The sequence below is a fragment of the Phaethon aethereus genome (assembly GCF_964289735.1).
Source record: "Phaethon aethereus genome assembly, chromosome: 9".
Classification (NCBI taxonomy): Eukaryota; Metazoa; Chordata; class Aves; order Phaethontiformes; family Phaethontidae; genus Phaethon; species Phaethon aethereus.
In genome coordinates, this window is record NC_138585.1 from 12,422,275 (window position 1) to 12,434,639 (window position 12,365).

The following is a 12,365-nucleotide window of genomic DNA, read 5'->3' on the forward strand; positions in this document are numbered from 1 at the left end:
CTAGGATTTTTATAGAATTTGAGTGAGATTTTACCATTTGTAGCACAACTGTGTTCTCAGTACATAGTTAAATGGAAGACCAAAACAAAAAATGCCTTTAAAAATTGTCTGCATAAATAGCACATGCTTTGCAGTAATCTTTAAATAAATATTTAACAGGTTAAAACTTTTTTCATCAAGTATAATAGCACCAGTTAAAGACTTGACCAAAATAATTAGACCAAAATACTTATTCCATTCCTTTGTGTAATTAAGTATGCATTTCCTAACCTTCTGTGACAGTATATTCCTTTGAAATAGGAGCTCCAGGATGTTGAACCCACAAAATTCTGGTATTATTTTCATGATCTTTTAGGTAAACTATATACATTTTGTCAAAGTTGTTATTTTACAGTATATGATTATTCCTTTCCCTCTGCGCACTTATATGACCAATTGTGACCAAGATCACAAAGGAAGCATCAAAAATATTCTGTGCTGCTACCTATTCCTCTACCGTTCACCCTTAGGAATGGCTCCTTTTTCTAACAGTAAAAATAACAAAGCTCATAAAATAACTGTGCTGTCCTATTCTTGCACAGATCAAACCCTCTAAGTCATAACATCTTCCTATGCACCTCTGTTACTGAGAATGGAGAGTAACAGGTTTTATGGTTATGATGCTGGTATCGGAGTAGTAGAACTGGTGCTGTGATTGTAACTGCGGCTCATTTTCTTTATGTACATCAAGCTGGACTTAGTCTGACAACTGGATGCATACTGATAAAGTTCTAAAAGTACTGTCACCAAAATTTCTTCAGCTTCTGGGCCTGTAGAAGGTTATAGAAATCTGAATGCTGTATTTACTATAACTAAGCAGATCACACTGTGCAGAGAAGGTCAGGATGAAAAGTTCTGTTAAACAGCCTTCACTGAGAAGCCCGCAAACATGTTCAGTGGGAAGGAATGGTGCTAGCTTTACAGAAAAAAACCCCCTCTGCTGGGATGACTTGAATCTGCAGAAATCAGGAAGCTCCTGAGTTCTAAGTCTACATTTATGAAAAATAAAAGGCCATAGCCTTGATTTTCAGAAGTACTCTGCTGATTTTTTTTTAGGCATCTAAATTAAGAGACTATGAGCACTATAATCTGCCTTCCATTGTACTTGAAGCTTGTAGTATAGTGTAAGATATATAAAGGCAGCCCTTGTCTCCCCTCTTTGGGACTTTTGCAACCTCTAACAATAGTTAAACCGAGCTCATAAGATGTGATGATCTGCTGCACTACCTCATGCAAACTTGTCAGCCCTAAATCAGTATTTTTATTCTCCTGATTTATCCTCTCCACCTTCCCTTAGTCTTCCATTGAGAAGTACTGAATTAAGAACTGGTACTAAGATTGGTTGATTCACAACATATTTGAATGCGTGATGATGCACATGTTTTAGTGAATTGGGCACCTATTTCAATATCAGAAAATAGAAAACAGCTCTTGAGTTTCTCTGCTGCCAAGAATTGTGTTATTTTGCATCACTGATTGCCGGAGTGCTCTTAAAATTAGAGGCAAACAATTTTTTTCTGCACACATTTGCCTCAGCCTTATTGGTGGTTCTGTGTTAGAGTGTGCTAAAGGAGTTTAACTGAAATTATTATAGCCAACACAAACTACAGATACTAACAGCACTTTTTCCAGAGCAACCACCTAAAATGGGAAGAATGCCAATACACAAGACTAAGCTTCCAAGTAAGACCTCTATCGAGGGCGTCATCCATACCCACTGAAGGCACTGGAACATGTTGGTGACTTTAAGGGTTTTGCATCCAGACGTTAGCTTTCTGTAAAAGAGTTCAGCTCAAGAATACTTTCTAATGGGAAACCATTAATGTTCCCTTTGGCATTTCTGTTAATAACCTTAATCATACCGAATTCCTTTAGTCTCACAGCTTTTACAGGAATATCACTGTAATTTAACATTAATAACAGACCCTTACTAGGAAGTATTACTAATTTCTTGCTTGGGTGATGTTATAATTAGCAATATCTCGCTGTGATAATTGCTGCTGTAAAAGAAGCGCCATTACATATGCAGCATGTGCTGTATGCACATCCAAGCATTCTGTATATGTGCTAAGTGACTCCTGGAAAGGCAACAGTGAAAGGCATACATGCAGAAGAACACTTAAAAACACTTCAGATGTAATGCAAAGTAACTTTTTGCACATACAGGGCTGTAAATGAAGTAAGAAGAGACTTGAAAGAAGGTTTTAAGTTATGCTTGATTAAATCTGTGTTATAGGCTTCTGGTACTTGTACATCATACTTAGGTCTCCTGGGTGCTGTTAAGTATTGTCAGCCAACAAACTATAATTTTATGCTTGAGTGGACTAATACAAGCCTAGACTTCTGCTTCCTTATATATTCCGACTACAGTATGTTGTAATAATAAACTGAGAAAGGGAAGAAAAAATCACAATAAAAAATTGTCACATGGAATAATTAATACTTATCAGTATAATCAGATACTTGGATGGCTTGAGCTATCATTTGTTGATGTCAATAAACTGTGAGTCCATTTACTTCACTGGGCTTTAGATCAACTCCTCCTGGTTCTGTATTTTGACAGGTACTGTAACACACAGCTATGCAGGTAGAAGTGAGCTGCAGAACTGGGTGGTGTTTTTTTTAAATGTAGCAATTTTTCTAGCTATGTCTTTTGTCCATGCTGAAATTGGCTCTTGCTCAACAGCTATTAATATAGCACCTCTGTATAAAATACGCCTATAAAAGGAATCCTCTCTATTTAGTTCCGTCATGAATTTTTCGTATGCTAAAGTGTAAATCTTGACACTGTCATGTGTCAACATGCTACAGCTATATATGGTGGCTTCATACAGCTGATGAAAAGAACATTAAGAGAAAACCAAAAACAGTTCTGTAAGCTGGATTGCCTGACTGAGGCCTTGGTTGTGTGAAGTGCTACATGCTCTTGGTGGGACCTGTAAGCATCCACTGGTCTGCCAAATAGCTTCAGAGATGGCCCCTGGTAAATCTGTGAGGAATGGCTCGGATGTTTCAGCTCTCAAGTGTAGTGCAAAGGTTCCTCAGTCAGGGGGACTCACCCGCAGGCAGGCAGGAAGCATGTAGTGGTGCTTGGCAGAGAAAGGGGCTTCTTTAATGCCAGCTGCTAAAAAACACTGAAGGAATTAGTCACACGCAGTCAAAATTTTTCAGATGTGTTATCTCTGTGTCTAAAGTGCAGGTTTGCTGAAATAAAAAAGCTTGTTTCAGCAGCGTTGTAGGCAGAAGCTTTACCTGTTTCCTGCCCCCTTCCCTCCCCTGGCTCTGGCAAATCATGTGGAAGGCACATTAACAGTCTTGGCTGAGCGCCCTGCAAAAGCTGGGTTTCTTAAGGCTCCAGAGGCTTCAATTCTACTTCTCGACTCCTTTGTCAATTTTCTGACCTACTTGGTGGGCTGCCAGACTCCTATGCAGTTGAAGGGCCTCAAACATTTCAGAAATATTAAAAAAAAAAAAAAAAGTTTTTACTTTTAAAATAAACTTTGGAATTGTTTTCTACTGCAAAGATTAAAACATTACATTTTTTCTATGAACAATTTTATTCTTAAATTTTAGAACTTCTTGTGGGATTAGGATTGTAGTTTCTAGCTATTGCAGATTTTAATGCATTGTAATCTATTTTTACATGAAAGAAGGTGACATGGTTGCATAAAGACTCTTGCATTTATATTGGGGCTACTGGAGTCTGTGAAACAATCCTTATATTCAGTTGTGGTACTTGTTATCAGAAATTGAGAACACCCCTTGAACAGCACAAACAGAAGGTATGCTATGTCAAATGGGCTAGGATGTTAAATAGAAAAGCTGGTGATCCTGCACTGAGTTGTCTAGAATAAGCTGTAGGCCAAGTTCTGCCTTGGATACCATGGAAAACTTTTACAAAAATCAATGACCATTCAACATAAAGAATGGAAAATAGAACGTGGGTCAGCATGTCTCTGATGAACGACAACAAGGATTCGATAACAGCTTACAAAATGTTTGGTGGTTTGTGTTTTTTTTTTACTTCACTGTGAATCGCTGTTCGCATTAAAGCACTTCCCCTTTGCTTAGATTGCGGTAATAACGACATGCTCGCCGCCTTCATTTGTTCTGTACCTGCACTGTTTAACCATTATTTTGAACACTTTTTTAATTCCCTAAAGCTTCCCCCACACGTGTGTCCATTTCTTCCTTTAAAGGCAAGAGCACTGCATACTACTATGAAGGCTTTAAAGAAATCAAGAAATTTGATATAATGGCTTTGCTAGCAGTGAAGTAAAACCTCTGGCAAGAAAAGTTGTCTTTTAGAATGACTTGTTTTTTGTATTATTTTCTATAAGAGAGAAAACTAGACTATGAAAAAGAATCTGATCTTTCTATTGTCTTCCCTTTTCTATTGTCAGTTCCTTTTCTCCCTAAATTCATTTTTTCACATGTTTAAAACAAAAGCAAATAGACCTTTCTCCAATGTGCTGAATCTTAGTGTCAGGATGAAAAATCTAAATAATAAAACTTTCAAACTTTATCTCCTTTGAATTATATTTTGTGGAACAAAAGTTCCTGCAGCTCCCTTCTTCCTTAAAGATCATGGTGGGGAAAGGGTGGGTTCAAAAATTTATATTTTCCAATAAAAATATCAAGAAACTATCACAAGTAATCTTTATGCATGCGTCTATGCAATGGAAGGGTGAAAAGGATCATATGTCAACTACTGTAAAAGAGCCAGAGATTTTTTTCATTTAACATTTTGTATTTAACTTTGAATTCACGCTTGTTATTTAACTCAAGGTTAGTAATTTTTGCTTATAAAAATACCTGGACATGAATGACATTTTCAAGGAAATGACATGAGAGAAACTTTACAATTGAGAATGATTTTATTTACATATTCAGTGTGGAATTGTTTAAGAATTATTTGTTCAGGATCCTTTCTGTGAATGAAGGACAAACTGAGGTCGCTTATTATTCTGGTTAATCAATAGCCATGTTTGTTTATTACGTTAATTTGCAGAGTTTCCACAATCTTGTGTCCTTGGAAGGGGTCAGGAAAATAGCACCAAATCAGATATACTGATTATCTGTGCTGTAAAAAGAACAATGAGTTTTGTCTAGATCATGTGCTTGAAAAATGTGGTGTTGGAATGAGTTTTGAACCAAGTTCAGGCAATTGTTGCTAATGATAAAATACCTTCTGGGAATACTGTACTGCTCAAGCTTGCAGTCTTTGAGAAATCCTTATAATATAGTCAGCTGCTATTGCGTCGTGTTCATGTCATGATATCCACTTTAATTCATTTATTAAGATTTGTGCTTTTTCTCTCAGCTTTTATTATGATCTGCTTGTAACACCTGCAAAACTGATTCTTTGTGCTCTACTGGCATACCTGTGCTATGATGTCTACCCTTCCTGCTAGCCAATTCTACATTACTGTTTGTGTGGTACCTGAATTTGCTTACATTGCATTATCTGATGCTTCTTTGATTCATAATTAGACTGAAGTATCTCTGAGACAAGGTTGTCTTTTCTCTGTTTGAAAACTGTCTAGCAAAATGAGGTTCTGATCCAAAACTAGGACACTGTGCTGTTTTGCTGTTGTCAACAAAGTGATAAAGAATACCAAATCAGAATATAAGGAATTAAGAAACCGTTCATTCTCCAGCAGGTAAATAAAAATGGTGTGCACATGCCTGCTTACAGCCTCTTGTCTTTTCCTTACAAAGATGTCTGTGTCTGATATGAGTGGCAAGTCATCCCATAAGGAAAATTCATCTGAAGACAACAAAATGGCGAATTTGTCTCTGATTGTCAGTTTACCCTGGAATGCCCTTTTCCTTTTAGTATCTTTTCCATTTTCTCACAGACTCAGAATAGTACTTCCCTTACTTCATAGGCAGCTATTATGTCTGTTTTATCCATGTACAAAGCACAGGAAAAATAAAATGATAGGTGCCCTGATAAGTTAAGGAGGATAAACTTTTGAAGACTTTTGAAGTCTACAAATAATGCAATTCCTTTTGGCTGATTGATTTCAAGTAAGTGCAAAGGACACAAACAACAGTTTTTTAAACTGAAAGGGATACATCTGAATGATAGATAACTGCAGTTCAAGTAGAAACACTTTTAGAAGTTGCTTTATGGAGAATTGGCTCACTCTGTCCCGGACTCCTATTTCTATTCAGTGTAACTGAATGCTAGTTCCTTCAACTGAAAAGAAATTGGTAAGGAAGAAACGTCTCCTCCTCCTACTCTATTTGTGGCAGTGTGCATGCGAGCTGCTCAAAAAGCAAAGCTCTGTGCAAGTTAGACAGCTACATTGCTTTTTGGTAGCTTGGAGCAGTATCAAGGATGTAGTAGGCTTGTTGTTGCAATACTTTATAATACCTGTCTGTGCTGGCCAGCTAATAACAGTCATTGTATCTCTCTTGCTCCCTCTCACCCCTCACATGTGCCAGAGCAGGCAGCATTAGTGCTCAGGTCATGTTTAGTCTTGGAGAAATGTCACATGTGATTTCCTCACCCCACTGCCAGAAAAGAAAAAATTAATCTTGGCTGCAGGTGGGCCCAAGGCTTGTGTCTTGCAATTTAACACTTAGTAAGTATTCAGAGAAACTTACCATGCGTTTGAAGTCTTCGTCCCTCTTCCTTCCCTTCTTTCTTTCTTCTATCGTGATCTTGCATATGTTTTCCTGTTAGGCAATAACTATTTTTTTTTCTCAGTGCAAGTTTCAGCGTGCACTATTAAAGTACGTATCCTGCAAGATGTAACGTGGGCTTCTCCTTATGAAGACGGTGAGCATTTATGCATGGAAACATCTTAGAACATACATTATGCTCTGTTTTTTCCATCTTCAGTTTCAGTTATTTTTGCCCTTTTGTCTTTTAGTGTAGCAATCCAAAATCCGTCCTTCCCCTCTCAGCATGCAGCATGGGAAGCTGGGAGAACAGTGTAGTCATCTTCCTGATGCTACAGAACAGCCAGCGAGAGCAAAAATGCCCCCACGTGAGGAAGCAAGAATTACATGAATACAGAGAGAGAAAGAAGCCTTGGTGGACAAAAAGCCTTGTATAAGATCATGTTAAACCAGAAACAATTGCAGGAATTTAGTCTGAAGTAGCTCTAAAAACAGGTGAAGGTTGTTTACAAGACACTTTTATTATATTAATTTTACCTTCATTTTCAGTGGTAGGGTATAACTGGAAATATAGGCCTAGGTAGAGGAGGGATTCTAACTCTAGTCAGGTATACGATGTCTCGGGACTAGGCAGGCAAAACCCAGTCATATTTGCTGCAGTAAGCAAGTATAAAGAGTCCTGGGACTAAGAAGAGTTAAAAGCAAATATCTGCAAGCTGGGAGCAAAGTTTTAATTTTGTTGTGGGATGCTCTGGAATGGGACAACTTTGCTTGCCATTTGTTTGAGCTCTGCCCTTATACGCACAGGTTCGTGTCCTTGGAGGATGAAATTTCCACCTACTTATTTGTTAGCTAAACTTGGCTCCATCTACCTTGGAAAAACAAACAACAATATAAAGCCACTTACATAGTGCTGGGTTATAGATCTTGTTTTTTTTCCCTGATAAATTCTTGGAATACTTTTGTTTATTCCCTCACTTTTCCACTAGCTTTAAGTAGGATATTATGGCTTCAAATGATAATGCATTGTAAGCTGGAAAAACAAAGAAGTTGAAATAAATTCACTGGAATTTACCCACTATCAAATTTTATTCAAGTTTTTTATTTTGCTTTTTCCTTGTTTAAATTATTGAGATGAAAATCTAAAAGGACACCTCCGAGTACTTAAATGATCTGTTCTTCATTTTTATTATTCTAACATTAACATTTCTTAGCCTAGATTTTAGAGAACGGTGTATTTTTCTTAGGTGTTAATACCTGTTTCAAAGATACTTGCTTAAAGAAAAAACCCTTATTGGACTCTGCTGGCTTTGGGTCAGGGTCCTACTGTTTCTTTCAGAATAAATCCAGAATTTTATTTTTAAACAGAATTTCAGGGTTTTTTTGTATAGTTCTGCCCTAGAGTGGCACGTTGCTGTTGCCCAAGACCCCTGAACTAAGTGGAAATCATTCATAAGGACAGCAAGGAACAGCAACTTTTTGATTCCCGCAGTGATATTTCTTCCCTCTTTCTTTTCACTTGTGAAATAAATAGGCAAAAAGATGTTACTGCCAGAAGAGTGGGTAGATTTGTGTTAATGCCTAAAAGCAAATGTCAAACGATAGAAATGTCACAGTCTATGCTTTCGAAGTATATAACCAGGTAGATAGTTATTTTGCTGTATCGTTTCTTTGAAAACTTTATCATAATCCTCTATGTAATTTTGTATACTGTGCTACATGATAAATTCTTCTAAATTTAGCAGCACAGCTTTGTAACATTAGGCAGGGAAAGACAAAAGAAAGTTTGGATGGATAATTCCTCTCTCGCTGAGAAGAATGTCTTTCAGAAATAGTCATACCAAAGAAATGCTTATAGCTGTGAGTCACAGCATTCGTGGGTTGAACCATTATTCTTTGCAGGTATATGGGCATACATTTTCAGGATTAGTAAAATGTAGATGTATTATTTGTAATAAATATATTTTAGGATAATGGCAGGGCTATGATCTCTGAAAATCTCAATTCTAAAGAAAGATTATGTATTGACTAGAGGAGAGATTGACGCTCAAGAATAAATTTGTTCTTTTTAAGAACATTTTAAAAGAGTCACTTCAAATATTTTCTTGAAATGTAAAAGATGTGGAAACTAGACTTTCTAGAATAAAGTATCAGACACCCATATCAAAGATCTCTACCGCACAGGTAGCCTCTGAGAAATGGTGCTTCTGGTGAATTCGACAGTCCTTTCATTTTGCACATACTGCTCTCTGACTTTTTCGTACTGATTTCTCTTTCCCTTCTGTCTCTGTTCCTTGTTTTCTAGCTCTACCCTTGTTGTATCTTTCATTTCTTTTTTAAACTCATGCTTCTGTCCTGGTATCAGAAAAACATACATGTAGCCTGAACATTAATCTCTAGGTAGTAGTGCAGAGTAATGGGCCACTAGATGTGCTACTGAATAATGGAGACTACTGGTAGAGCTTTGCCTACTTAGCTCCTGAGCCAGCATGCATGGAAATTAGCAGATGGCCTTCTCTTACATGCATCATATATCTCTGTTAAAGGCTTAGGACATGATTGTTGTTATGGGATCTCACTGATAGCTATGCAAAGCCTTTGCAGAGTCAGTTTAAAATTACAATAAACTAGAATGGTAGTTTTACCATCTTTGCACAGGCATTAGTGATAGCATAGGTGTCAAAGAATGTATATTTTACCTTGGCTTTGGGAGGATGTTCTTTTTAAGAATATTTAAAAAAAAACCCCTTCAAATATTTTCTTGAAATGCAGAAGACATGGAAACCAGACTTTCTAGAATAAAGCATCAGACACTCATGTCTACCATATACGCCTTGGTAGGAATGTGAATAGAAGCACAAAGGGGAATAGTAAGTATAAGCTCCAGGGAAGTCCTGGGAGCTACATCTTCACAATGGGTACATCTTTCTGTGTTTGAGAGAGGTGTGGGTAAACCACTGTTGTCGTATTTTTACTTTCTCTTGGGTAGCTACTGCTTTGTGAATATGTGGACAGGCAGCAGCTGTTGGGCTGCTTCAGTCTACAACCTCCTGGTTTCTCAAACACAGAATTTATACTCTTTCTGATCAATAATTGTGTATTAGTTTTATCCTGGAATTTAAAGATAATTTATTTAAACCTATTATCTGTATACTACCATAGGGCAGAGCTTCTTAGCTCCTTCTCACTCTACGTAGCCTCAATCAGGAATGTACTACCACTGCACTGCCCAGATTCTCTAGACCTTCTGTTTCTTTGAACTTTCAAAACTTCTCTTTACTAAACATGTTAAAATAAATTAGACCTTTGTTTTTTTTGTAAAAGTATAATCATTGTTGGGTTCTTAAATATTTTGAAGGTGCTAGTTGTAATGCAACTATCATCTATGGCTTATAACAGAAAAGGATACTTGTGGTCAAAGCCATACCATATTCTGAACAGCCATGCACTCTCGGCTTTGGTTATATTTTTATCCAAGTTAGATGCACTCTGCAAAATAAACAAATGGATAAATTGAAAAGCATTTTTATAACATAAACAAAACATGGAGTTCCATTATTTAAAAATATTAAAAATATATGTCAAACTGAATTACAATTAATTGCTTTTTTTTTTTAATTTAAAAAAGCTTCTTTGGCTCACAAATGTCATCTCTGAATTAGTTCAGGAGTAAATTGGATCGTATAGCAAATTTCTCATTGATATATACTTGTTGGAAGAGTGTAGCATTTACTTTTATTAGTGATTCCAACTTTATTAAGCAGCTGAGAGGTACTATATTCTGAGATCAATAAAATGATATTTTGATTTAATTTGCCATTGTGGGATTATGTCCGTTTACTCCTGCAAGACGAGATGCTATTTGTGTATGTCTAACAAAATGTCATTCCCAAAGGGATCATGATACTCTAATAATTATGATATTACTTTCCTTTCTGTGGTTCTCCAAGGGGAGAGGAACATGACTTGAGTCAACAAGACTTAAAACACCGCTTTCCATTCTGCAAGCTAATTCTGTGGCGTGCTGCACAGGCAGATAGATGGTCTGTCCTTTTACTCAGGGTCATAATTTGGAGTAATAAATTAGGAACCGTCATCTGTGCCAAGACAGCTAGCTTGGTCGTACTCTGGGCATCACATCAATACTAGAGGAAGTATTAGTGGCAGGATGGAATTAGGAATAGGATTGCCAGTTCTCTAAGGATATTTCATTATTGTCTTATTTGTGTTTTGCTGCGAGCTAGATTGTTTTTGAATGGGAATATTTTTCTTTATGCAATTTTAAACCAATTAAATCGTTTTAATGTTTTAATCTAATAATAAATTTAATTTCCTATTATACATTAACATACATGTAAATTGGATGATGATAACAATGTCAGTGATCTGATCCTCAAAACTGCATGGTCTAGTTCTAAGCCAACCTGTACATGGGAACTTTTACATTGATTTCACTGGTTATATGGCGATAGAAACCATATGGTAGCTGTTATGATTTTGTTAATGTCAAAGGTAGTCTCAGTGAACTTACAAACGCACCAGATAGGCCAAATATCATTTTTAGGATCTGTTTCCTTGTTACTGAATTGAGTATTTCAGCAAGTCCCCCCTAGCAGCTGGGGAGGATGGAGTAGGGAAGAAGACGGTACTAACAGAGCAGCAGAGCACTCTTCTAAACCCTTAATATCTAATAGTTCATTTTGGCAAGATAGATACAGATTGGCAAAAGGGTTGAAACACGTAAGCAGGAAGTGTGATGGCAGATAAGGTCTATGTTAAGTCAGAAAAAGAACACTGAAAGAAGGCGAGTGAGGGACTAGGGTGGACAGGCACAGAGATGAGAAAGAGGTGGTCAGGCATGGGAGTAGACATGTCAGCTGCTGAGTGCAACGCAGAGGAAGGCTAGTTAAAAGCACAGGGCTCTGTAAATGGCCTGTGTGTCCTTGGTTTGGTGGTTACTCTTTCCAGAAGCCATAATGGTGTTTTCAATTTCCAAATTTCCAAATACACCACAACTTCCAAACTCGTGGTGTATCTAGCTTCCTCTTGCAGTCATGTTCCTGTATGAAAGCAATGGACAAAAAAAGTCTATACCAGAGTATAATTCTCCCAGAATTTGCTAGTCCTGACCTGGACCTGCTTTTATTTCTTGCACTAATCACAGAACGGTAGGGGTTGGAAGGGACCTCTGAAGATCATCTGGTCCAACCCCCCTGCCAAGGCAGGATCACCCAGGGCAGGTTGCACAGGAACACATCCAGGCGGGTTTTGAAGGTCTCCAGAGAAGGAGACTCCACAGCCTCTCTGGGCAGCCTGTTCCAGTGCTCCGTCACCCTCACAGTAAAGAAGTTTTTCCTCATGTTGAGGTGGAACTTCCTGTGCTGCAGTTTGTGCCCATGGCCCCTCGTCCTCTCACTGGGCACTACTGAAAAGAGACTCGCTCTGTCCTCCTGACAGCCACCCTGCAGATATTTATAGACATTTATAAGGTCCCCAACGCTTATCGCTGCTTCGTTCCACACCTGCTCTGGTGGCCTGTAACCTCTGGCTCATTTGAGCTCTGTGAGTTTGACACGTGTTGCACTTTCTTTCTTTTGTATATGAAATCTGTCATGTTACCAGCTTTTGCATTAATGGGAATGTGGATAGTTATCTGTGGGTGCGGCTCCCGCATAAACCGTACAGTCCAAGGG

General features: G+C 37.7%; 1 protein-coding gene across 1 annotated transcript in view; it reads right to left on the reverse strand.

Moving 5' to 3' along the window:
• The window catches only part of SLC9A9 (solute carrier family 9 member A9), a gene marked incomplete at its 3' end in the record, with an annotated part of 204,786 nt that overhangs the window by 42,321 nt on the left and 150,100 nt on the right, over window positions 1-12,365 (reverse strand). The window contains exon 14 of the mRNA XM_082003926.1: window positions 10,082-10,161. Within this exon, the coding sequence (XP_081860052.1) occupies window positions 10,082-10,161 (80 nt within the window). The remainder of the gene's footprint in view (window positions 1-10,081; window positions 10,162-12,365) is intronic.